General features: G+C 44.3%; 2 protein-coding genes across 4 annotated transcripts; both read left to right on the top strand.

Annotated features, from left to right (window-relative positions):
• The first annotated feature begins 63 nt into the window (after nucleotides 1-63).
• On the top strand, nucleotides 64-6,496 carry POLR3F (RNA polymerase III subunit F). Of its 2 annotated transcripts, XM_066316377.1 has the most exons (9): nucleotides 64-129; nucleotides 584-701; nucleotides 1,564-1,631; nucleotides 1,755-1,822; nucleotides 2,099-2,211; nucleotides 2,741-2,884; nucleotides 4,246-4,353; nucleotides 5,043-5,234; nucleotides 5,818-6,496. In XM_066316377.1, the coding sequence occupies exons 1-9, from the start codon at nucleotides 74-76 to the stop codon at nucleotides 5,893-5,895; spliced, it is 945 nt and encodes a 314-aa protein (XP_066172474.1). In that variant the 5' UTR covers nucleotides 64-73; the 3' UTR covers nucleotides 5,896-6,496. The 2 variants fall into 2 exon arrangements, with proteins under 2 accessions (XP_066172474.1, XP_066172475.1); XM_066316378.1 differs by lacking the exon at nucleotides 2,741-2,884.
• A 4,623-nt stretch (nucleotides 6,497-11,119) lies between these two features.
• Nucleotides 11,120-25,206, top strand: SEC23B (SEC23 homolog B, COPII coat complex component). Of its 2 annotated transcripts, XM_066316372.1 has the most exons (20): nucleotides 11,120-11,235; nucleotides 12,488-12,723; nucleotides 13,714-13,771; nucleotides 14,359-14,445; nucleotides 14,632-14,868; nucleotides 15,251-15,336; nucleotides 15,789-15,933; nucleotides 16,500-16,658; nucleotides 17,356-17,471; nucleotides 18,289-18,412; nucleotides 18,910-18,990; nucleotides 19,312-19,401; nucleotides 19,688-19,794; nucleotides 19,930-20,083; nucleotides 21,492-21,569; nucleotides 21,865-22,026; nucleotides 22,273-22,359; nucleotides 23,359-23,514; nucleotides 24,334-24,399; nucleotides 24,952-25,206. In XM_066316372.1, the coding sequence occupies exons 2-20, from the start codon at nucleotides 12,503-12,505 to the stop codon at nucleotides 25,039-25,041; spliced, it is 2,304 nt and encodes a 767-aa protein (XP_066172469.1). In that variant the 5' UTR covers nucleotides 11,120-11,235; nucleotides 12,488-12,502; the 3' UTR covers nucleotides 25,042-25,206. The 2 variants fall into 2 exon arrangements, with proteins under 2 accessions (XP_066172469.1, XP_066172470.1); XM_066316373.1 differs by lacking the exons at nucleotides 19,688-19,794; nucleotides 19,930-20,083.
• The last annotated feature ends 156 nt before the right edge of the window (nucleotides 25,207-25,362 follow it).

The following is a 25,362-nucleotide window of genomic DNA, read 5'->3' as shown; positions in this document are numbered from 1 at the left end:
TGTAGCAACCGACCCCGCCCACCCCTTCGTCTCGCTCATGACGTCATCTCGCCGCGCCGGATCCCGCCGTACTATGGCAGAAGTGAAGGTGAAGCCGGAGGTGCCCGATCCCATGGACATCGAGAGCAGGTGCTGGGGGCGCCCGCAGGAGGCAGGGAGGCTGCCGGGCGGGGAGTGGGTGTGTGGAGGCCACGGAGGACGTGTTTTGAGGCGGGCGGCAGCAGGCGTGATGGAGCCTTGTGGTTCAAGGCCTAAGGAGGGTGGTTCGACTCCCGAGTGTTAATCAGGAAATAGGTGCTGAAGGAGCGGGTTGTTGGGGCCACTGGGAGTTTCGTGCTGGGAGGTGCTTAGGGGGCAGTGGAGGTTGGATCAGGTCACTTTCGGCTGTCCCGAGTTTTTCTGGTCTTGGAAAGGGAAATGGAGCACAGGGAGTTGGTGCTGAGCTCCCTCAAGAAGCAATTGATGGATACTTTTCTCCTGAGTTTGTCTTGTCATTCTCTTCCATCCCGACTCCAGCACTGTTTGGATTTGGTTTTGGATGCAGCAGAACATGACTTTTAAAGCTGCTTCTCTCCTCCTGCAGGATCATTGAGTTGTGCCACCAGTTCCCCCATGGCATCACAGACCAGGTGATCCAGAATGACATGCCTCACATGGAAGCCCAGCAGAGAGCTGTGGCCATCAACAGGCTGCTCTCCATGGTAGGAACAGTCCACCTTCCTCATCTTCCTCAGTACATACATAACCACAAGGCTCATTAGTGATGGGGAATTAATTAGCTGTAGAGAAAAAAGGATGGATAAAGTTAGCCCATACTCTCATATGTGAAAGTGTTCTCTGAACCCCTCACAAAATCTCAAGCATATGGATTGTTCTGAAGGCACACAGGGGAAACCTGCCAAATCTGTAAGAACCAAGGCTCTGACTGTAGGGAAAGGATCTGCTGGCAATGAAAGAATGAATGTTAATGCTATTATATACATTGACACTCTTAGGCTTGTCTAATTGCTTTCCTCTTCAAAGCAGGAAATAAGGACTTTTTCTGGCCACAAGCATGCAGGGCAATCTTGCTGCATGTGTAAGAGATGCCAGTAATTTGCTTGTAAGAGTCACTGCCACTCAAAGTTGTCAGCTTTCCAGTGATGGCCACTTAGTAAAAAGTAGAAGTTTGCTACTGGAACTTGGAATTGTTCCAGAGCTCCACTGTGATTTCTGTGTTGCCATGCAAATGAGTGCTTTGGTAGAAACTGAGAGCAAAGTATGCAAGAACTTGATGTCTCTTGTACCATGTGAAAGTCAGGAGAAATAATAGGAATTGTATAGATGTTGTAGGAAGGGTCAGGAACTGTTTGTTATTTCTGATGATAAGTGGAAACTTGTCAAGGAAAAGATACCTCAAGGCTGTTATTGTTTTCAGTGGTTAAAAACATTAGTTTTCATTTTTCTTTCTTTAGTTAACATTAAATAAGGTTTTTATTTTAGAATTTCAGAATATTCCTCCAAAACACCTTCTGAAACAAGCTGTTTGAAGAAAAGTAAATGCATTATGCCCATGTCTCCTAGGGGCAGCTGGACCTTCTGAGGAGCAGTGCAGGCCTCCTGTACAGAATCAAAGATTCCCAAAATGCGAGGTAAGGCTGTGTTTGCTGGGTAAACATATTTGGAACACAATGCTTGTTTGTAGTTTAAACCAAATCCAACTTCTTTCAAAATTTGGACCTTTCAAAAATCCTGATGTCTGTCTTGTTTTACAGTAAAATGAAAGGCTCTGACAATCAAGAGAAGCTGGTTTACCAAATCATAGAGGACGCAGGCAACAAAGGTACTTTAAATTATGATTGTGAATTGTACTAACTCTGTTTACTTATGGGACCATTCCTGTCCAAAATCATAAATGCTTGCCCAGACAATAAAAATATAAAATCTAATACCCCCACACCTGCTTGTGTTTCCTCAATCCTTCTGTCCATTCCTTCCCTTTTGCTGGGAGTGGCAGGCAAGCAACCCAAGCAGTGTTCTGATGTGATTTTCGGTTGGTATGTACAGAAACAAATGGTTTCTTTTATTTATTTCTTTTCACTTCTCTGTTTCTTAACAGGTATTTGGAGCAGGGACATTAGGTACAAAAGTAATCTGCCTTTAACAGAGATCAACAAGATCCTGAAAAATTTGGAAAGCAAGAAACTAATTAAAGCAGTTAAATCTGTGGCAGTGAGTATTTTGTGACTTTTTTTAAACAATTTCAGACATCTGCTGCCTGCTTTGTATGCCTTTAACAGGGGCCTGGGGGCAAAGAAACCTTATTTTTTCCTCCAGCTTTCTCTTTGGGTGTGCACCAGTGTTTGACTCTCTGTCTGTAGTGTGCAGGTTTGAAGTGCAAGAGATACTGGGCCCACAGGTCAGCTTCTCTGCTCTGTCTTCAGTTGTCTGGTTCACACTGGGTCTGGTAAGGCAGAGAGAGGTAGAGAAGTTTGACATAGAAAAACAGTAGCATTTTCATGTTCTTGGGAAAGATGCTGGCTCCATCTAGTCTTCCAACACTGTTGTAAAATGATTAGGAAGCGAAATGGGTTGATCTCTGTCTTACCTGAGGGTCAAATAGGTTGAGGATAGCTCAAGTCAGGTGGATTGCTGTGCCTTAGGTATAGGAGTAATAAACCTCTTTTGCAGATTGTTGCTTAATTGTTCCTTCCTTATGAAGGCTTTCAGCTGTTGAGAGCTGTCCATTTCCCTTCAACAGGCATCCAAGAAGAAGGTCTATATGCTGTACAACCTGCAGCCTGACCGCTCTGTCACTGGAGGTGCCTGGTACAGTGACCAGGACTTCGAGTCTGAGTTTGTGGAGGTGTTAAACCAACAGTGTTTCAAGTTTCTACAGAGTAAGGTGAGTGCCAAAGTCACCTGCCATTTGTTTTGTAAACAGGTGCTAGGCAAGGCTTAGGTTTTCCATAGATGTTGGCCACTATTGCAGCTAGATTAGCAAATCAATACTGGACTATTACTTTTGTCACAGTAAGTCTGATGGTGTTGTATTTTAATGATGGATATTTTTACACCTTGGACAAGGAGGGAAGCCTTTTATCTCCGAGGTCCAATGACAAACTCTCCTAGGTGACTCAAAATTGTGTATTCCTAATCTTCTGTATGCCAGCCCAAGAGAATTACCGTCCCTAAGACCCATCAACCTAGAAAAAGAGGACCTTGTGTATTTTATCCTGGAAGGGGGTGCAGGGTCCCTTTAAAAATGGGAAACAGACTTGAGGGGAGCACTTTTGTTCTCCCTGGGTGCCTGAGGGGGTTGCCTGGGTCAGGTCTCCAAGTCATAACCTGAGAAGCTGCATTTTGCAGTCCAGACCTGCTCCAGAGGGAATTTCACAATACTTTTCCCCGATGCTGCTCGGGACAGCCAAGGAGGAGTCAGACTCTCTCTCCACGATTTTCCAGCCATTTGTCAAGGAGGAGGCGGACTTGCTACTTGCCAGGAAGTTTTTTCCAGCTTTTTTGGCAGCATTGGAGCCTTTTGGATGAAAATTGTTTGTCTGGGTTTTGTTTTGTCCCTGTCCCACTCTGATTGTTGTCTGTGGAAGTTCTGGAACTGTGGAGGCTGTCATCTTTAATTTGATATTTTTTCTCTTCTATCTTTTCCCATTTTGTCTCTTTATTGGCGAAAGGAGATTGTTTAAAACTAAAGGGGAGGTAACTCCTTTTGGCATCTCCACCCTGTATAACTGTCTTAAACTAAGACACAAACCAGGCAGTGAAGAGCACAGGACCAAAAATTCTAGGAAATGTCACTGGTTTCTGCAGAGCACCTCATTTCTCTGAGGGGGTGTAAAGCAGCAGTCAGTCAGGTAGCTCTGCCTAGCAGACAATTGCCCCTAATCTAAATTGTCCCTGGTTCATTAAATATGTCTGCAGATTGTAGCATTTGTCTATTCTGTTACAATATATTTTTAACTGGCTCTAGGTACAGCAGAGACTTATTTGTCAACAAAAGGCCAAATGCTGGTATTCCTTCATATTAATCTGAATTACAGTGTAAATTTTATGTCATTTATTATAAAATTATATTTGATTGTTCACTGCATTGTCTCACATACACCAGTCTTAATAACGTGGCTTTAAATGCTAAACATGTCTCAGAAATGGAAAACAAGTTTCGTTTTTGAGTCTGCCTGAAACTGAACCAGGAAGGAGGCTCTTGGCAGTGAGTGCTGACTATAACTAACCTTTGCTTTTTCTCAGGCAGAGGCAGCTCGAGACAGCAAACAGAACCCCATGATACAGAGGAACAGCTCGTTTGCTTCATCCCACGAGGTGTGGAAATACATCTGTGAACTGGGCATCAGTAAGGTGAGAACAGATTAATCTCACTACTGTTCAAATTGTCAGTGCATGATTAGCTGTAGGAGCCGAGTACTGCAAACTTCTTGAAGGTCTCGTAACTGTCTTAGAACCCCACTACTTGTGTAGTGGAGGTGGGCTTTGTGGGTTCATTCTTTTTGGGAGGGTTACTGATACTGCCTGGCATTCCAGGATAGCTTGTGCATGCTGATTTTCAAAAATGTGTAACATCCTTGTTAACTGTCTCAGCTGATTTAGATTTCCTAATTTCTCTTAAATTTGCATATGTGCTTTGAGGAATTTGAGGGAAGGGAAAAAAAGAAGGGGAAAAGTACCCCACCATTACTGGTCATCATCAACAATTATATCTTTAGCAGTCTTGTCTTTTTCTTCTTCCACAATTGCTTTTCTGCAAAACTGGAATTGTATTGTGCTAGGATAATGGAGACATCTCAGGTGCATTGGGAAGTTCTTTTTGGTAAGCCTAAGGCTACTGCAAATCGAAAGTGCTCAGGAGGTAGGAGGTATTAGTTCTTGCATCTGCACAACTCCATAAAGTTCCCAGTGAGACAGGTGTATTTTTCTAGATTAGGTTAGAACTCTATGGATTTGTTACTCATGGTGTTTGCTCATTTCCTCCTTGCAGGACTCACTGCCATGCATCTTTCCTAACATCTATTTCACAAATTGTTTCTTAGGTAGAGTTGTCAATGGAAGACATTGAGACCATTTTGAACACTCTGATCTATGATGGCAAAGTGGAGATGACCATTATTGCTGCCAAGGAGGGGACAGTGGGCAGTGTGGATGGGCAGATGAGGCTGTACAGAGCTGTTAGTCCTCTCATCCAGCCCACTGGATTGGTCAGGACACCCTGTGGACTCTGCCCTGTGAGTAGCTAATTCTGTGTATCACTAGTGGTGCATGTAGCTCTTGAACACAGGTCTTGCCACATGGCATATGGCCACTTCTGCCTATGAGTCAGCCTCAGGGCTAAGCCAGCTGTGTTTAAAACCCACCCATGATGCCTTAGCTGTGGTGTAACAGGTTCTGTAGTTGGTCTGAACATCCACTCTGCCGGGTGTTTTCCACTTCTAGCCTGTCTCTTTACTGGACTGTATGTGAGAGGATGCTGTCAAGTGTAGCTTGTTCCAAAATATGTTATTGTGTTTCTGATCCCAGGTTTGCCTGTGTTTTTACCAAGATAAATTATTTCTGTCTAGCTTTTGGTCTCTCCTCCCTAGACTGTGAGCTGGTTTGTAGGTAAAACTTGCCAGCATGTCCCTTTGTGGTGGGATCTGTTTTTTTTTTTTTTTCCTACCTCAGAGCTGCTGTAAGACTTCCTAGGTTTTGGTCTCTGTTAGACTAATGCTGATCTGCTTGGAAAGAAGCAGAAAACATGAGAGCATGTTACACACAGCAAGCATCATCCAACTGGGAGTTACTCTGCTGACACAAGGCTTTCTTTTGCAGGTTTTTGATGATTGTCATGAAGGTGGTGAAATTTCTCCATCAAACTGTATTTATATGACAGAGTGGTTGGAGTTCTAAAGTGAAAGAAAACTGTAAACTGGATTCTTTCTTCACTGCCAAAGTGACAAAGCACCTTGCTTTTTTAAAAGCAGACTTCTAAATTTGTAAGCAACTTCAGGACATGGAGTGAAAACCAGACATGTGGCAGCTGTGTGAACTATCCTGGGATTGGAATGGAAGTGGAGTCAGTGCTGAAGATCAAGGTTGAAGTGGAAATGTAGTTCCATTCTTGAACCAAAATTGGAGATGGTAACTAAGGTGGTTAATGTTAAAACAGATTTCTAAGCAACAGTTCAAAATAAAGTTCAAACAAAGCTGAGACATTTTAGTCTTAACACTTACCAGTCCCTTACAGCTGATCAGAAAAACTTGCTAGCAAGTGGTACCAAGAACGAAATCCCAAATTTTGCTTTCAGATTAATGCTACTGATGGATGTTTAAGTTCTAAAGCTGACTCTTTTCTCCCATGATAGCTTCCACCTAACTGAAAACTATGAATCTCATGTGGGAAAGATTCTGGATATGTCAAACAGACAGTGAATACATCAAACACTTACTGGTTCTTTATTATCTTTCTTACCTTCTAATTTATCATTAAACCCCTGATTTTTCTTATGTACATCTGTGCTTCATTTCCTGGATTGCTGCCTAGTGATGCATCTGCTGTATTTATTCCTTCATCATCAAATTTCTAGTGGTGTGTTCTGCAGCTGTGTCACATACAAAATCTCCACTGGAATCTAGAGAAAAAGGAAGATATGTTTTCCACAAGACAAAGAGTTCCTCTTGGCCAGATGATACAGAGAGAAATTTTCTAGATTTCAGCATCCAGAGTAGCAGAGGGCTGGAATGACACACTAGGAGGCAGAGTGGAGTGCACAGGGGCTGTGCACAGACAGTCTGGCCCCTGTACAATTTCCTGCCTGTGGCTTCAGCTCGCTCTGGCCAGGCTGGATCTCTCTACAATTACTCAGTATATTCACAACATCACCCAGCACTGGGGAGAGCAATGAGGGTCAAGCACAACACAGGGCTTGTTGCATCTGGCTATTTTCAAATGTGCTTGGATGAAAACAAGGGCTCCGGACACTGTGTTGGGGGAGGGTAGTGGGAAAGCACCTCTGGCTGAGTTAGCAGCATCCTGAGTACCTTGGCAGAGGGTTAATGTAGATTTGGAACAGTTTACCTCATAAGAGACTTTCAATCAGCATTTTCAATACTGTCCAGGAGTTTGCACTTTCTAAAAGCAGTCTGGATCACATATGAAAGTGTTCAAATCTTGCTTGATTTCCATTTCTCTCCTTACAGTGTGGATGGAGGACAGAGGCTAATGTACAGGGAATAAAAAAACCTCCCATGGCTCCTCTCCTATGTAGGGGGGATATGGATGCAGAGGCAAAGTCTCCTTGTGTGTGAGCAGTTAGATGTGTACTGGAGCAAAAAATGAGCACTGATAAGCTGGCAAGTCCACAGAAGGACTTTGACTGTCCCAGCAATGTGAGCACCCCCAGCAGGCTCTCCTTTTGCTGCAGTGCTGTCTCCAGGTGAAAGGGATGCATATCTCTACAGAAGCACAAGAACTCTTACAAAAGAGATGTGGAGGTGAAATGGCTGGAACTTTTTTTCTTCCTCTGCCCCTTTTTAACCACTCAGTACAGAGAAGCCAAGGGGAAAATGCTGCTCTCTTCCCTAGAGGTAGCCTTGGATCAGACATCCTTTATTCCACCCAAGGTAATTTCATTAAGATGTGGGGCTGGGGTTGCCTTTGTCTTCCTGTCTTCAAAGGCGACCTGACACAATGGGGTCCTGAGTCCTGCTGCTGCAGGTTTGTTCTCTCCTGCAGCTAGAAGATAACTTCAGGAAAACAATAGGACTTTATCATGCAGGTATGTGACTTAATGCTCTATAATCACATTCACTGGCAATAAGAAAAAGGAGAGAAAGCTTCTCCTCAGGGAAGAGCTTTAGGAAGTAGAGAGATGGTTTATTAAGCTCTTTAAATTTTGGCATTGGGTTTATCTGGTTTAGATGACCTTTGTGGTATCTGAAACTTCTTAGTGTTGAAGCTGTAACAAGACTTCTCAGATCTGGAAAAAAGTGCCTATAAGGGAAAAGTAATTTCTATTTTGTTTCTTACAAATAGGGATCAGTCTGATCTATTTCTGTATGAATCAGAGAAATTATCTTTCTGTCACTCTGGTTCTTCATGAACCTGGCTGACCTATCAGCCTGACATTCTTATCTGAAAAGGGAGTAAATGCTAAAAGGTAGCATAGTGTCCCGAGTTTTGTCAATCTCCCTGCTAAAGCTGTCTCTGTTCCAAACTGGTATGAAATGTAATGTTTTGAGGAAGCTGCTGTAGTAGCTCCAGTATTCAATATGAAAACACTTACGTGTAGAAAGCATAATTATCCCTTACAACATGGATGACAAATTGGAAGCATGATCTGCTCATTTATTTTTGCAGGCCTCATACAAGAGGTCAGAGTTCAGCTGCTGCAGGACCATGAGATCCCTCCTGAACTGGAGAGAGCTCATCCTTGCTTTGTGAGCCCTGATTCTGCTGTCAACACATGAGCCTCTTCTGAGTGGTTGCCTCACTAGTAGTAGCCAACTATCTAAAGGCTAGTTGGAGGGTGGGCACACCCAGATGACATTTTCACACGGAATTGAGTGCAAAATTGTTTTTTAATTCCTAGAGAAACATTGACTATGGTAGCTGGCTGTGTTATGAGCTGACAGAGTACAGCTGACAGGTATTGCCTGACTGTGTAGCCTTCACACTCCAAAGTTTAAAACATTAGGATGAATGGCAAACTTGAAGCTTTGGTAGTGAAAATATTTACTCCGTGCATGAGTCGCTGTTTGGTTTTTTCCTGGGTTTGGTTGGTTGGTTGGGGATTTTTTATTTTTACTTCGATGGTAATTGACCCGTCGGAGGTGTGATGGGTAATTGTTGTTCCTCTGGCGCTCTAGAGCACCATCTCCTGTCTCTTCCTGGGATGGCTCCCCCAAAGCTCCAACAGGGGAAAAAACTCCCTCTTAAGCCACACTGGTTTCTTTTTTACCTCCACATGCAGAGCAGATTTTGGGAAGAAACTGTAGTGAGTGGAGACCGCTGGGTCTCCTATTGCTGCTAAACACTTGATACTTTGAAACAGGGTACAGACGCCTCAAACAGCTGTCCTCTGCCACACAGACTGCCTTTCCCTCCTCTTGCTCTGCTTGCCTGGGATTTTCTCTCATTTCACCTGTGAGAAATGCATGGCTAGGCCCTCCTCAGGGAACCAGAGCTCAAAGCTCTCTTCTCTTTCAGCTGTTAAACACAAACCAAGCTGGGGCTTGTGTAGGCAGCCTATGCTGTTTTCCTTTCTCCCACTGTTTGAGCAAGCTTGTGATTCTTTCAGGAAGTGCTTTTGGGAAAGCTTTTACTTGGGTTATTTGGGCTTTAAGATTGTGCTCCTCTTCCAAACTGCTTTGGTTTAACCCAGCAGACAGGTAAACACCACACAGATGTTCCCTTATTTCCTCCCCAGTGGGATGGGGGAGACAATTATTTAAAAAAGTAAAGCTTGTAGATTCGGATAAAGACAGTTCAACAGGGCAGAAAACGAAGGGAAAATAATGTTAAGAGATGATATAAATCAAGTGATGAGCAACAACAGTTGCTCTTCCTCTGCTGACCATTGGTCAAGGAATACCAGAGCAGTGGGCTGGAAACCAGCAGCCAACTCTCCCCAGTTTTATTGTTCAGCATGACAACATGTGTTGCCTCAAGTTTGCCTGCCTTTCACTGTTTGCATTTTGTTCTCACGCAGCTTCAAGTAAATTATGTATATTTTTGGATTTGTTGACATACTTCTCCTCTCTAGGAGGAGAAAGATGATTGATGGTGATGTTCACCAATGAGGTCGAAGAGGTGGCTACCTGTGTAGCCAATCTTGGCCTGTTTGTAAAATTGTATATATATGGAGTCAGAAAAATAAAGTGGAGCTTTCCTGCTTGACCTCGTGCTGCCTACCTCATCCTTTTATGCTCCTAACAGCAGCCACAAGTGTGACCCTTCCATCACAAACATGTGATAAGGAATAAGGAATATCCCTTGAGCCACTTGGAATCAGTTGTCCTGCATTTGCCCCCTTTCAAATTCTTGTGCACCCTCAGCTTCCTGGCTGGCAGGGCAGCATGAGAACCTGAAGTCCTTGACTTAGCATAAGAACTGCTCAACAAGAACTAAATTATCAGGGTGTTGTCAACATTTTCCCAATCCTGAATCAAAAATGCAGCACTAAACCAGCTCCAAGGGAGGAAAATTAACTCTGAAAGTTGAAAGCGGGACACAAACTGACAATAGTTGCTCAATGTTTTGGTTAATCTAATGCACAGCATCACACAAGGCTGCAGGGGAGGATTCCTGTCTTGGGCTCACTAGGAGAACCCCTTACCTCCTTGGATCTGGGAATCAACACAAGACGGAAGCAATGAAAGAGGGAACGTATTTGCCCAATTTCAAGGCACTGGCAAGGTCCTGGGGCAAGTCAGGTGTGCCAAACCTTTACCTCCTATCTGCAGGCTCCCTGAAAATTGTGTCCATCCGTGGACCTCTCCTTTGCAGAGGGTCTGGGCACTGCAGGGGTCTCCATGGTAGGCTGGGGTACAGATTTCCCGGTAGAGTGATGAACCACTGTGGCCTCAAGCAGATGTGGGGATAAAGCTCGGTCAGGGAACAAAGCGGGAGGGAAATCCAATGGATTGTCCCTGCCTTGCAGCTGGGCTGGACGGCCTCATGGCTTTGTCCAGCGCGTCTCTGAGCCGACGTGCCCGGGGACTAAACTCCCTGTCCCAGAGAGGAGCCAGGAACTAAGACAAAGGTGAGACTGTGTGGGGCTCGTAGTTTATCTCCTTAAAAAGTGTCTCGGTGTTATTAGTGGAGTGTTATTCTAACCTCTTCCCCTGAAGTTCTATACTCCTTGCTGAACACAACAGCGCGCTCCCAAGCAGCCGAACCCCTTAAGGGCAGAGCGGCTTCCCTCATGCCGTGCCAGGGTAGGAACGCGGCGTCGCATGCCACATTTAACAGGGACGACCCTTCCGCCATTCCAACCCAGAACCTGCCGCCCTTCTCCACGAAGGACTCCCTGCCGCGGCCGCCCCGCCATGTTGAGTAGGGGCACGCCTCTCTCCTCATTCTGACAGGCAGGGTAGCTGCCCTTAGCCAAGATGGCGGCGGAGCCTCCGCTGGGGCGAGGCGAGCGTGCCGCCGCCGCCATCTTGGCTGCGGGCAGCGCCTGCTGCTGAGGTGGCCTTGCCGGGCGCGCGGGGCGTGCCGGGAGGGAGCGGCGCGAGCGGCGCGGGCAGGTGGGATCGGCGGGCTCCAAGGGGATGGAGCGAGGGTGGTCTGTGTCCCTGAGGGGAGACGGGGTGAGGCGGGCAGTGACGGCGCCTGTGACGGGGAAGGGGTCAGGTGCGTCCGCTGTGGGGAGGCCACTGGTGTCCCCTGCAGGACGGACTGGAGGGGGCGGTCCGTGATGTCCCCTGAAGGGTTGTTGAGCGTGGTCAGGGGTGTCCCCTGGCGCAGTGCTTTCATGGGGGTCAGCAGTGCTCCACAGAGCGGCACGGGCTCGGCGGCGTTTGCTTTGGCCGGGCTGGGGATCGTCAGTGTCGCCCAGGGCAGGGCTGGGGTCAGGCGTGTCGCCTATAGCAGTGCAGCGGGTCAGTGCTTCGCCCTATGGCCGTGCTGGGGATCAGTGGTCTGGAGGGCGGAGGTGGCACCTATGGCTGCACGGGGGGTCTGTGGTGTCCGCTACAGCCATGCTAAGCGCAGCAGCTGGTGACCTGTCCTCCCGCTGTCCTGGCCCCAGGAACCCCTGTCCTCCCGCTGTCCTGGCCCCTCTTCCCAAGAGCCTGGAAGCTCTTGTTTGTATCTTATTTTGAAGAGTTTAGTAAGAATGACTCCTCTGTTGTGTTGGGGATATTCCTCCTTGATGTTTTCTAAGTCTTCTGGACTCCCATTTCCTTCCTCACTGGCAGTGGGACAATGATGCCATGCAGAGTGGGTGTCCAAAAGACGTTTTTTGACTTTTTGTCATGTACTCCTTTCCCTTTGTAAGCAGGTCAGGCCGGCACCTTGGTAACATTTGTGATTGTTTTGGTCTCAGACTTGGCCTCCTTTTCTCCCTGCAGCGTTGCAGCTGAAGGCTCTGAGATGTGTTGCAAATCTGGCCTGTTTTCCTTTACTGACCCAATCAGGCAGGATTGCCTTGAGGCCAGCATGCAGCTGATTGGATTTTGAGATATTATATGTGACTCATAAGAAAAAAAAAAAAAGAATCTTGCATTCTGACTTTGAGTGTCAGGTTTCCTTGGGTTTTTTTGGTTTATTTTTTTTATTTGGTAGTGTTTTAATTGGCTGTAATGTTGACAGAAGCACTGGACAGAAGAGATTAATGGACTCACATGATTCATTTGATAATGGGATTAATTAATTGTACTGTATTGCTTTGTCCTGTGGTGTCTTGTGCCCTCATCTGTAGTTGATCTGCTGAGCTCCTTTGCCAACCTGTTGTCCACACAGGTGGCTGCTACCTGAACATGCTTTCTGTCCTTCCAGAGCTTCTGCAGGGCCATGGCGACATATCTGGAGTTCATCCAGCAGAATGAGGAGCGTGATGGAGTGCGCTTCAGCTGGAACGTGTGGCCCTCCAGCAGGCTGGAGGCCACAAGGATGGTTGTGCCCCTGGCCTGTCTTCTGACCCCACTGAAGGAGCGTCTGGACCTACCCCCTGTGCAGTATGAGCCAGTGCTTTGCAGCAGGCCAACCTGCAAAGCTGTGCTCAACCCACTCTGGTAGGAATTGCTTGGCTGGGGATGTTGGAAGAGGCTGGATAGTACCTAATTTTTGTCTGATCTTCACTACTTCCTTACTGCCCTTTTTCTCTGCCCAATGCTTGGTGCCCTCTTTCAGTTAGATGTGGTGGGCTTAAAATCCATGTATCAACATGCCTGTTACTAGAGCTGGCAAGAGCAGAGGAGACTGGAGGGTCTTTAGGGAGCCTGTTAAGGCAGAGAGTCCTCTCTCCATGCCGGAGAATTTTGTGGCAAATGAGGAAACTCATAATAGACAAACATTCCCATTATACTGATACTGTGCTCTGGACTATGATGTTCACTAGTTTTCCTGCTTCCTACACATCCTGATGCTTGTAGGTCAGTTCCAGTATAAGCATAATGAAGTAATTTTAGATAAATATCTCGGTCCCAAAATCATATGATGATCATGCATACTTGGAGTGTGGTGTTGGGCTGAGAAAAAGCCGGGAATGCCAGTAAGAGGAAGTGAAATGCGATCAAAGCCATCGAATGAGAACGTGGCGAGGCATCCTGCACTAGCAGGATGTTGTACTGGGCTGAGGAGAGTAAACTGTGTGGGACAGGGAACAGCTTGTTTGTTCCATGTTTGCACAAGATCTGGGTGGATGGCTCCTGCTGCTTTGAGACTGGAGCACTTGTGTGATACAGCTGCACAAACAATAAGACAATGAGACGAGCCTAAGTGTAGTGAAAGAATTATTAGATCCAAGTCTGTGTTTGCCTGAGCTTCAGAGAGCTGCCAATGGTCCCTCATGCTGACAAGCCTGGAAACAGCATGGTTGGATGAGCTAATGAACTTCTTGGTAATAGAACAAGAGTCTGAGTCCCTAAAACACTTGCTGTTCGAGCTGGAATGTTTGTATTTTCCTCAGTGCTGTGAACCAACATGGATTAATGAATTAATTGTGAAGCTGTACTGTAAAATTGTTACTGAAGTCACACCAATGCCTCATCTTTCTCTTGCAGCCAGGTTGACTATCGGGCCAAGCTTTGGGCTTGTAACTTCTGTTTTCAGAGAAACCAGGTAAGTTGGAAAATGCACTTCTACCTTTTCAGTGAACACTTTATTGATGGCCTTCCCTGGACATGAAACATATATTCTGCTTCTCTAGATCCCCTCCCCTGGCTGCCTTCTCTTGCTGAGCCCAGGCCAGAGTACAATCTGCTTTACCTGACATCTTGTCAGTAATTTTACTGGCATGTAGAGCACAGTAAGGAGATAAAAATGCTATTTTGTTCCATGTGTTCCAGTGTGTTTTTTGCATTTGATATTTAATATTCCTGCAGAATATGGAATTCATTAGATTTGAGTAGACTTTTGCCATCAGAAACTATGGCTAAAAGAATTTCAACTAATACATTGCTGCTGCTGTAGCCTTGCCTTTTATTTACACTGGATTTAGCAGCTGTCCATCCTGCTGGCCAGTTGTTGTCTATGCTTAGGAAAAGCACTGTGGGTTTCTTTTCATGAATTAATCATGTTGGTGCAGTGGCAGTAAATAAAAAGTTGGATAACCACATCATCAGCAGGCCAGGCTCTGTGCTGCAGGGGAGAGCCCTACATTTTTGTCCTGGAACTTCCTTGTCCTAATTTTTTGTTCTCTTTTTCAGTTCCCCCCAGCATATGCGGGCATTTCTGAAGTCAATCAGCCAGCAGAACTTATGCCTCAGTTTTCAACAATTGAATATATAGTGCAGGTAAATGAACCACAGGTGAGAAGCTCCCAGAAGCTCCCAGAATTGTCTTGTTTGTGACAAGTGATATATGTGTAAAATTTTCTTAGGATAATGCAAATAAATACCATGTCTTCAAGGTGCTTAAGAAGGGGCTCATTTTCTTCCTTGGCCAGAGGCTTCATAAAATCTTATTTCTTCCCATATCAGCGAGGTCCGCAGACACCGTTGATCTTCCTGTATGTGGTGGACATATGCTTGGAAGAGGAGGATTTGCAGGCCCTGAAGGAGTCCCTGCAGATGTCCCTGAGCCTGCTGCCTCCTGATGCCCTAGTAGGACTCATCACTTTTGGCCGGATGGTCCAGGTTCACGAGCTGAGCTGTGAGGGGATTTCCAAGAGCTATGTGTTCCGGGGCACCAAGGACCTGACAGCCAAGCAAATACAGGTGTGTTATGCCATCCCTGGCTGCTCTGCCATCCCTCAGACCAGGGGCTTGTCTCAGCTCTCTTGGGCTCTCAAGCACAGGGCTCTCTGGGAGAAAGAGGGCTTAGTGCTCTCAACTGTGAGCCTGTTGCCCTCCCAGTATCTGTCCTGTCTTTTTGCCTTTGTAAATTTCTTGGAAGCTTGTTCAAGACTGAGTTTGTGTATCTCACATAATGGACCCATGATCCATTCCTAATGGCAGTGCAAAGATGAATAATGTTAGAGATTTAAGTATATTTAATGCTGTAGTATTGCAGGCCTCAGGGCATATTAAATAATAATATAAACAATATTTTTAGTTTTTGAACAGTACATCTTCTCTGCCTCCTCTTTACTGTTCTCAGGATATGCTTGGGCTGTCGAGGCCGGCTGTCCCCATGCAACAGGGAAGACCTCTTCAAACTCCAGAGCAACATATTATTTCTAGCAGGTAAGCTTCACCAGCACAGCACACAGCAGGGCAGATTTATGTTTTATGCCCCTTTATGCCTGTAGGTCACACTTACAACCCTGGGTTTCCTGAGAGGGGAAGATTTAAATGGTATTGTCTTGTCACAGTTATTTACCTCCATTGAACACAGTTTTCTCTTTCTCACCTTCTCTTTTTTAGCTCTCATGCCTTTCAGCAAACTCACCTTTGAACTTCTTTCCTATTCTTTATGTGATTTTGCCTTCTTGTCAGTTCCTGATGTCTTGCCTTGATCAAATTCTTTGTTTTGCACAGGCTTGTTATCTTGGAAAGTTTGGATGTAAGAATACAACCTGCTTCATGTCACTTCTGATTACTGTCTCAGTGATATTTATGTGTGCCGGGACCAAAGAGGCACATTTTTTGTTCTCTGAACTTAGAAGCAGGAAAACACTCTGTTTGCGTTTTTGCAGGTTCCTACAGCCCGTGCATAAGATTGACATGAATTTAACAGATCTGCTTGGAGAGCTGCAAAGGGACCCCTGGCCAGTGACCCAGGGAAAGAGACCCTTACGTTCTACTGGAGTGGCTCTTTCAATTGCAGTTGGCTTATTGGAGGTACTTTTAATTCTGTTGTTTGAGATGAGCAGGTCAAAGTAAGCACATGCTTACTGAGGTAGTCAAAGTAAGGCCATGCTTACTGAGATGAGTGCAGGTGTCAGTGCAGCTGGGTTACAGTGGGATGCAGGGGTACAATTTGTCTTGACTGACATTGAGCTGTGCTAGCACCAGCTGATGTAGAGTGGGCTGGAAGGTTCCACCTAAATGGTAAAATTTGCAGGTGTTTAAAGGTCTCTGATTGTTGTGTGTATTGCCACACAAGAGGTGATGCTGTGTAGTGGATTTATCTGAGTATCATCAAAGATACAAGTAAAGAGAACAGAAACTGCCTGCTTCCTGTTTTGAAGACATGAAGCTTGACATGGTTTGGGTTTAAACTTTGTGTGCTGTGACTGCCAGGAAATGCATCACTATTTATTGAGGTGGCCTCTAGCAGGGACAGGTCCCCACTGACATTGCAGAAGCACGTGCAGACCCTTCTCTAAAGAAAGCATTGTTGCCATTTAATCAGTTTCCTTCTTTCTTTCCTCCTCCCCATCTCTAAGTCTTTGTTTTTATTTTAGGGTACATTTCCAAACACAGGGGCCAGAATAATGCTGTTCACAGGTGGGCCACCAACACAAGGGCCAGGCATGGTGGTGGGAGATGAACTGAAAACACCCATCCGTTCCTGGCATGACATAGAGAAGGATAATGCAAGGTTCATGAAGAAGGCCACCAAAGTAGGTACTAGGGCTTGATGGGTGTGTTTAAAAGCTGAAACTGAATGTTGTGTCAGAACACCACATGGGCTACGTGGTGGTCCTTGGAATAATCTGAGTCTTTGTGTATGCTAAATTATGAGGATGGTTAAGAGAAGGGTAAAAAAGCATCCTCCTAGTTAGTTCTCCATCATGGTCTTGTGCCTTCTCAGAGAAGAAAATATTTCAGTGTTGTTTCTTAACTGATGGTGAATGGAGAGTTTGTTCATCCACATCATTGTATCTCCTTCTGGAGAGGAAAAAAATGTCTCCTAAGAACTGGTGATTTCCAGAAAGCCTCCTTTGTCTTCTTGACATATAAAACAACCATTAAAATAGTAAAAACGTCAGCTATGAAATGTCCCTGTCAGCTTAGAGAAACCACAATGACACCTCTTGTCTTAACTATCACCTGGGTTCCCATATCTTTGAGTTCCCACCAAGTCATCACAGACTAGATGGTCCCATGTCATTTACGCACTGTTTGTATTTGAGACAATAAGCTCAGGCTCATCCAAATGCATGCCTCATCCCAGAGGGGAGCAGTGTGCTGCAGCCGACATCTCTTTAGTTACCACAGTACTGGTGATTGTCCGATCTGTATCTTGTGCTGGCCTGAGGTGGGGAGCAGCAGAAATTGCACACTGCAGCCTCCTAACCCTTGTGTGTGTGTTCCCAGCACTACGAGACTCTGGCGAACCGCTCTGCGGCCAATGGGCACTGCATCGACATCTACGCCTGTGCCCTGGACCAGACGGGGCTGCTGGAGATGAAGTGCTGTGCAAACCTCACTGGGTATGTTCACAGCAGTGCAGCACACAGCTGGCATCTGCTTTTTGTTTTTTTTTTTTTTTTTTTTGAGGGGTAGAATAGTTCAGGAAACAGTTAAGTGTGCTGTCAGGGCAGAAGGGTTTTTATTGTTCTGTTCTAAACTATCATTTGAATTTGGCAGGAATTATATGGCAAGTCTCACTTGATCCCAGTGCGTATTTCTGGAGTCTCAAAGCAGCATGTGAATTAGCACTGCTGTTAGAAAACTCAGTGGTGGGTAGAAGCTTTCCTTGTGTGGGCCAGATTTTCTCTGCTTAACAGCTCACTTATGCTTTCTCCAGAGATTCTTGACTTCCCTGGGCCCAGTTTTAAGAGACATGTTTTAAGGGGTCAATGTCTGTGTTCTATACTGCTGGAAATTGTCTCTGTGAAGAAGGCTGTATGTTAACCCAGGCCTTTTGGAGACTTGGCATGCCTTACTGCAAGTGCAAGGTGTTTGTAGTGGTGCATCCACCCGTGGTGTGGGTGGTTCCAGCCCTGCTCAGGGAAAGCAGGCTGAGCAAAGAGTTTTCCAGGGTTGAAACATGAACATTTTGAAGGTAGCTGAAGGAATGACAAGAAATAGAGTTGAGAAAGCAAATTAACAAAGGTGGAGCACTAACCTGTGTGGCTTTGTACGAGGCACCCATGAAGCTGCACTCCCTGGTGTGAATCCTGCTTATACAGAGGCATGCTCTAAAGCAGTAACTGCATGTGTTTGCACGTGTCAGAGGTTCAGGGATGTTTTCTTTGTACTTCTAGTTCCCAATTGCTTCAGTTCCCTTTTTTTTTTTTCCCCCAGAGGACACATGGTGATGGGAGACTCTTTCAACACTTCTCTCTTCAAGCAGACCTTCCAGCGGGTATTTAGCAAAGGCTACAATGGGGAATTTCGGATGGCTTTTGGTGCAAATCTGGATGTAAAGGTGAGAGATGAGTTTGATTGGATTACAGTAATGGGGAAATACAAGTGCTGTTGATTAAAAAGTCAGTTTAGGTCTCTGGGCGTTTGGGGTGTAGGAATGTCTACATGTTTGAGGTCAGATGTAGTGCTTCTTTGGGAGAAGCACTGCACTAGAGGGCTATTTTATTTGGAAGCTTAGTAATTTTGGGGTTTATTTTTTTGGGTTTTTTTTTTTGTTGTTGTTGTTTTGTTTGCTTGGTTTGTTTTTATTTTATTTTAAAGCAGCCTCTCCTCACTCAACATGGAATATTTCATACTGTTTTATCCCTGTAAATATGTCTTCATTATTAAAATGTGGCTCTGTAGATTCTCTTATCTTCAGTAATTGTAGCAGTGAATGGTCTGGGAAAATACCATCTCATTAAAGCTGAGCAACTAATTTCGACTGTGTGTATTCATTTGACTGACTTAATAAAAAAAAAAAAAAAGCCAACTTTTTTTCTTTCTACCTTGTTCAAGACCTCCAGGGAGCTGAAAATTGCAGGAGCCATTGGACCATGTACATCCCTGAATGCTAAAGGGCCATGTGTCTCTGAAAATGTAAGTTTCTGATGTGGCAAAATCTTTCATAAAGAAGTAAATATACAATGCAAGGTTTCTGTCTAGACCTACAGTTGAACTAGAACATCAGAGTTTTCCAGGAAACATCCTTAGGAAATTACAGCCTTTCCTAGACTAAATTCTTGCTTCGTAAGGCTTTCTTTGAACTGTATGGCCTTCAGCAACTCCATTCACACCCAAAATATAAGTAATCTAGAAGACCTGCCATTACTTGTACCTCTGATCAGAATTTAACATAAGCTTGCCTCCCCTGCTGCTGGAAGAAAATTGCTGCTTTTTTTTTTTTTTGATTCTGTGCAGGAACTTGGAATTGGAGGGACATCTCAATGGAAAATTTGTAGTCTGGATCCAAGTACAACTCTGGCCATTTACTTTGAAGTGGTAAATCAGGTCAGTCCTGCCTTCTCTCTTTTTTTTCTTTTTAATAATCTTTTTTAGTCATCAAACTGCTTGTTACAGGTCCAGAAAATGCAGAAATGCAGTGGCACCCTCTGTGTTGCAGATGGATGGTTGCAAAGCACCCAAGTGTTTTGTGATGAGGAAATAATTTCAGAAACTTTTTGCATGTATCCCTTTCTTTTATGTGCTTCAGCGGCTTGTTACAGCCTCTGAAGAGTTATGAAAGAGTTCTGAAAAAGTCATCATGTTTTGAAGGCTGACCTTGTTTCATTTGCAGCACAATGCACCCATCCCTCAGGGAGGCAGAGGGGCAGTGCAGTTTGTCACTCAGTATCAACACTCCAGCACCCAGAGGCGCATTCGTGTCACCACCATAGCCAGAAAGTGAGTACCCCATGCCAGTGCTCTGGCAGCGTGGCAGCAACTTCAGTTCCAGTCTGTGCTGGGATTCCTGGCTTCTTGTTGCATGCATTGGCACTCATGGATGCACGTGGCACTAACCCTTTGCTAACCCTGCAGCTGGGCAGATGCACAGACTCAGCTCCAGCACATTGAGGCTGCGTTTGACCAGGAGGCAGCTGCTGTGCTTATGGCACGGCTGGGAGTGTACAGGGCTGAGTCTGAGGAGGGACCTGATGTTCTGCGTTGGCTGGACAGGCAGCTCATCAGGCTGGTAAGACCAAGACACTGAGCTTGGGGGCATTCTTGATTTCAGTAAAAATGGAAGACCCTACAGCAGTCTTCTCAGATTGACTTGCTTTGTTTGTGCTTGGATCAAGGTCACATAGTCACACAGCATGGAATAACTCAGAACCCAGTGTGATCAGCAAATTTAAGATGGGATAGTTGAACATCTCATCATGCTGAAAGGGTTGAATAAGGGATAGTAAAACATAGAATAATGCAGGTGGGATGGTTGCTGGTTCAACCCTCCTGCTTAGAGTAGGGACCAGCTTTGAAGCTGGAGCAGCTTGCTCCAGGTCTTTTCAGTTGGGTTTTGAAGATCTCCAAAGATGGGATTTCTTATGCTTCTCTTGACAGCCTATTCCAGTGTCTGATCACAGTCACTGGTGTTTTTTTTGTTTTTGTTTTTGTTTTTGTTTTGTTTTGTTTTGTTTTCCCTTGCCTCTATTTCTTGATCAGAATTTCCATTTCCCCAGTTACCAGTCAGGTAGACAACAAGTTGACTCCCTGATCCTCCTCTTCACCAGGCTGAACAAACCCATCTTCTTCAGATTAATTTTCTTCATAAGATGCTCCAACCCCCAACTAACTTAGTGGCATCTGCTACTCCCAATCCAGTATAGCCATGTCTCGCACTGGAGAGCCTAGAGCTGGGCACAGCATTCAGATGTGGCCCAAGTTCAGGATAGTGATTCTGCAACCTCTTACTGTCTCTTGCTTTGAATTCAGGATAGTAATCTGAATTGATTCTGCAACCTCTTACTGTCTCTTGCTTTGAATTTCACAAACCCAGATTGTCTAAATCAGTGCTGATCTTGTCCAAACACCCATGTGGGGTTGCTACTAACACAGTATGGCACATCAGACCCTCAAAAACAGGGCCAGTCAAATAGAGATTGGAGCACAAGCATAAAAAGGGGCAAGCTGTGTGCTGAAATGACTGAGGGATCATTTAGAGTTTAATTTCTAAAACTGTTGATACTTATTTTCAGTGAAATGGTGAAATACCGGTCTGCTGCTGTTCTGCAAGAAGTGTTCCATAGTGTACAGAACAGTTTAGGTGTAAGAACCCTGAATTAATAGAAAACAAATGGGTAGTGCTGTAGAGGCACCATTTCTTTTATTCTTGCTTAATTTCAAGTCTAGAGTTTATTAAGATATATATCAAAATAGATTGAATCTTCATTCTCATTCCAGTAAGACAGACAAACCACTGACTTAAAGAAAAGGAGCCTGCAAATGCTGTAGTACTTGTTCTTGTCATGTTCATGCCTTGATTGTTTAAAAATTAACAGAAGAACAACCTGTAGAAAAAGAGATGTAAATTCTATTCAGAAAAAAAAAAAAAAAAACCAGGAAAAAAGAGATAACTAATGTATCCATTTTGCTTCCAACAGTGTCAGAAATTTGGACAATACAACAAAGATGATCCCAACTCCTTTAGGCTGTCAGAGTCATTTTCTTTGTATCCTCAGGTAAGAATGTCACTTCCCACAGTCACAGGAAAAGTGTGCAGGGATAAGTGGGAATGATGATAAAACATCTTGTACTATTTATCACATTCAGGAGGGCAGGAACAGATGCTTTTTAATTTAATGGACTGGTCCTGTAGTTCAGTGCTGCAAGAGACTGATAAGGGAAGAAGTCTGAGAAGTTATTAAGGGTAGACTTTTTCCCCAAGAATTTGCTCTTCAAAAATACTGGACTTGGGTCCAGAAGTTTTGGCAACTTTGGCTGACATTTCTTGTCTCACTCCTCTTTCTGGTGCAGTTCATATTCCACCTGCGACGCTCCCCATTCCTGCAGGTCTTCAATAACAGTCCAGATGAATCTTCCTATTACCGGCACCACTTTGCCAGGCAGGATCTGACCCAGTCCCTCATTATGATCCAGCCCATCCTTTATGCTTATTCTTTCCATGGCCCTCCTGAGGTAAGTCTGTGTTTTCCAGGAAGAGGTGAATCAACCCAAAATAATGGGTTGAAGTAACACTAACTCAGTCGAAGTAACACTATTTCAGCCAAAAGGCCGCTATAGATTTTTAAAAACCTATTAAAGGACAAGATACTTCTGTTCAAGATCTTACAAATTACACTTGGATGGGCATAGAAATTGCTCTCTGACACTCTGAGATCTGAGGTCTTAGGGGTGTCTGCCCTTGTTCTTTATTTTCCCCAGCCAGTGCTTTTGGACAGCAGCAGTATTCTTCCTGACAGAATCCTACTCATGGATACTTTCTTCCAGATAGTTATCTACCTTGGTGAGGTATGGTAAAACATGTTCTCTTTCTCTCTGCTCCTTCCCTCCTGCCATGCATAGTAGTATGAAATATTAATTTGTAGTATCAAATATTAACAAACTAACTTCTTGCAAAGCCCACACAGCATAATGACCATATATGTGCTGCCTGTTGGAAAATAATTCCAGCCACTGTCAAGAGTAAAAATAATACTGGAATCACTAAGGATATTTTCTGCACCGAGTAGCAGCTGTTGTGTTAGCTTGGCCACAAAGGTGATTGTCCCTTGCCATGCCTGGAAAAGGCCAGAGAAACTGGAAATGAAGCAGGGCAGAATTACAAGATGATACATATATTTTAACAGAGTTGCAAGTATTTTCAAAGAAGTGCCAGACTTTGCTTGCAGAGTTTTCATCATTAAGTACTGCAGCTCTTAAAGAAATCAGTTAGGCAGTTTTTCAGTTTTTGCTTTTAAATAGTGGATGTTTTTGGAAGCTGCTGCTATATTCCTTCCCTCATGACTGAGGGAAGTGCTTACTGTTGTCCCTTTCTAAAACTCTTCTGGAGTTACCTTAAAGAGTTTCTATCTTCTGTTGCAGAGCAAGACACTCAGCAACTGGCTAAAATTCAGATAAGGGAAGAGCTGAGTGACTGATCTGTGTATGTATAGAGGAATTGCTGCATAGTATGGTACATGCAATGGATACCTTGAAAATACTGTAAGGCCAAGTCAGATTTAAAATGCCAGTGATTTATAAATGCTTCATTTCTGTGTTGAAACATATTGAAGATTTTCTACAAATTGCTCTGGCACTGCACAGATTGCTGCCAACTTTTGTGTTGGTTGCCTGTGCTTAAATTCAGGGACAGAAAGTAATGTTGTAGCCAGAGTAGTGGAGGTGTGTGTTTGCCCCCCTAAGCAGAAGCACATATAGCATTTTGCTGCCTTAAGACATGCAGGGTAAAAAGTAGAGGCTTGTAGACATCCCTGCTCTATTTTCATTTCCTCCCTGTCTCATCAATAGACTATTGCACAGTGGCAGAAAGCTGGATATCAAGACATGCCTGAATATGAAAACTTTAAGCACCTCCTGCAAGCCCCACTGGATGATGCCCAGGAAATCTTGCAGACCAGATTCCCAATGCCACGGTACATCCACACTGAGCACGGGGGCAGTCAGGTAAGGAAGTTTCGGGAGGAACTCTTTCTGTTGTTGCCTAGAATGTGCAAATGGCTCATTCTGCTTTTCTGAAAGGATGGTTCTGGTAGTCAAACATAGTTTAGCTCTTCAAACTACAGAGCTTGCATATTTTCTTATTGCCTTTTACTACAGCTCTGTCTTTTAATAAGCTGATCACTTGCTGGATATGCTTATGAAATCTGAGGGTGGAAAAAAAATGGAAAAGCTGACTTAAATATGTTTTTATTCCCCAGTAAAAAGGTGAGAAATAGATTTGGTTATGTGCCTATAGTTAGCTTGCTAGGACAGTAATGCTGAATGATTGACCATTTGTTTCTTCATTCTCAAACACTGAATGAGGACATAAAGTTGTTCTTATTTTCACTCTTCCTGGAATTGCAGTGTGCTGTGCTTGTTTGTAGCAGTGAAGAGACAGGTAACTGATGCTCCAAACCAAAGATTTGGTGTTGATTTTTGGTATGACCCTGTTATACTGGTCTTGCACTGAGTCCTTTTCTGAAGAGCAGATGTGGCATGGGGAGAACAGTGCTGTTATTTCCTGTGCCATGGATTCTTGTCCCATGGAATCAGAGCTGCCTTGCCAGGCGAGCACAGCCTGCTGTAGCAGGGGCACTTAGTGCCCCTGGGAGACAAGATGTCTGTGGAGCAGGGATTTCTGGACTTGAAACCTGCTTAAGTTAAATTAGTACCTTGAAAAAGCAGAGAAACACTGCTGGTCATGCATCTAAGGTGAGATGAAGCTTGAGGGAGCAGACAGGTCTCTCATTTTACCAAACTCCTCCTCTTTTATCTTTATAGGCCCGGTTCCTCCTGTCTAAAGTGAATCCTTCTCAGACCCACAATAACCTATATGCCTGGGGGCAGGTAAGCAATGGAAGACCTGCTCATGTTTGGGAATGCTGTAAAGTACGCATGGACATGTTTGTGTGTAGCCATCCTCTCTCACCAAGTGGCCACAAACCACGTTACATTTGTCTTTGGTTCCCTATCATGGTTGTTGTTAAGATAAGCAGCATTGGTGGGCAACACTGGATGATCAGAATGGAGTTTTCAAGCCTAGATATAATGCATTTCCAGTGTTCTGGAAAAAGTAACTAGCATATGGATACATATGGATCTAATTTAGCTCAGAATACTAGACTTTTATATCCTCTTGGCTTCCCTTGTTTGTGTAGAGCTTTAGGCAGCAAAATTCCTAGTGCTTTAGGAAGGAGAGACTTCCCTGCAGCAGTTCAGATTGAAGGAGAGGATAATGTCAGTGCTGTCCTCAAAGAGTAGGCTCTGTCTTCTGCAGGGAAAAAGGTGGTTGTTTTAGCAGGCAATTAGTTCAGAGTGCTGACATTTGATTTGCTTTTAGTTCATCCCTTGTGTTAGCAATAGTATTTTAGGCTCATTATTTCTTTATTTTTTCGACAGGAATCAGGAGCTCCAGTCTTGACAGATGATGTGAGTCTCCAGGTATTCATGGACCACCTTAAAAAGCTGGCAGTTTCAAGTGCCTCGTGACTGATGAAACTGAGCAGCAAGAGCAGAAGATTTACATGGATCGTGTTGATGACAGAAGTGGAGCAATTTATTTACATTTCCTTTTCTCTCTTTTAAACTAGGGATTTTAACTGTTACACGAAATAAACATTCAGGGAGAATTTTTTACTTCTCCCTTGTAATTTATTTGCATTCCTGTTTGTCTATATTCTGTTTACTCTGCATTTTCTACACATCATAATTAGAGTTGAAAGGTGTCTTAGCCAACAGAGACTTTGACTGCCTTTAGCTTAATTTATAATGTTCTTAAAAGGTGTCTCAGCAAGCAGGGGGCTGTATTAA

This window comes from Sylvia atricapilla, chromosome 3 (genome assembly GCF_009819655.1).
Source record: "Sylvia atricapilla isolate bSylAtr1 chromosome 3, bSylAtr1.pri, whole genome shotgun sequence".
NCBI classification, from domain to species: domain Eukaryota; kingdom Metazoa; phylum Chordata; class Aves; order Passeriformes; family Sylviidae; genus Sylvia; species Sylvia atricapilla.
This window is presented reverse-complemented; position numbering and strand designations above follow the sequence as displayed.

Excerpts from the sequence above, each read along its gene's own strand:
- POLR3F (XM_066316377.1), top strand. The coding sequence starts at position 74 with ATGGCAGAAGTGAAGGTGAAGCCGGAGGTGCCCGATCCCATGGACATC. Across the intron at positions 1,823-2,098 it reads AGAGGACGCAGGCAACAAAG|GTATTTGGAGCAGGGACATT; the intron begins GTACTTTAAATT and ends GTTTCTTAACAG. Across the intron at positions 4,354-5,042 it reads GTGAACTGGGCATCAGTAAG|GTAGAGTTGTCAATGGAAGA; the intron begins GTGAGAACAGAT and ends ATTGTTTCTTAG.
- SEC23B (XM_066316372.1), top strand. The coding sequence starts at position 12,503 with ATGGCGACATATCTGGAGTTCATCCAGCAGAATGAGGAGCGTGATGGA. Across the intron at positions 13,772-14,358 it reads TCTGTTTTCAGAGAAACCAG|TTCCCCCCAGCATATGCGGG; the intron begins GTAAGTTGGAAA and ends TCTCTTTTTCAG. Across the intron at positions 14,446-14,631 it reads CAATTGAATATATAGTGCAG|CGAGGTCCGCAGACACCGTT; the intron begins GTAAATGAACCA and ends TTCCCATATCAG.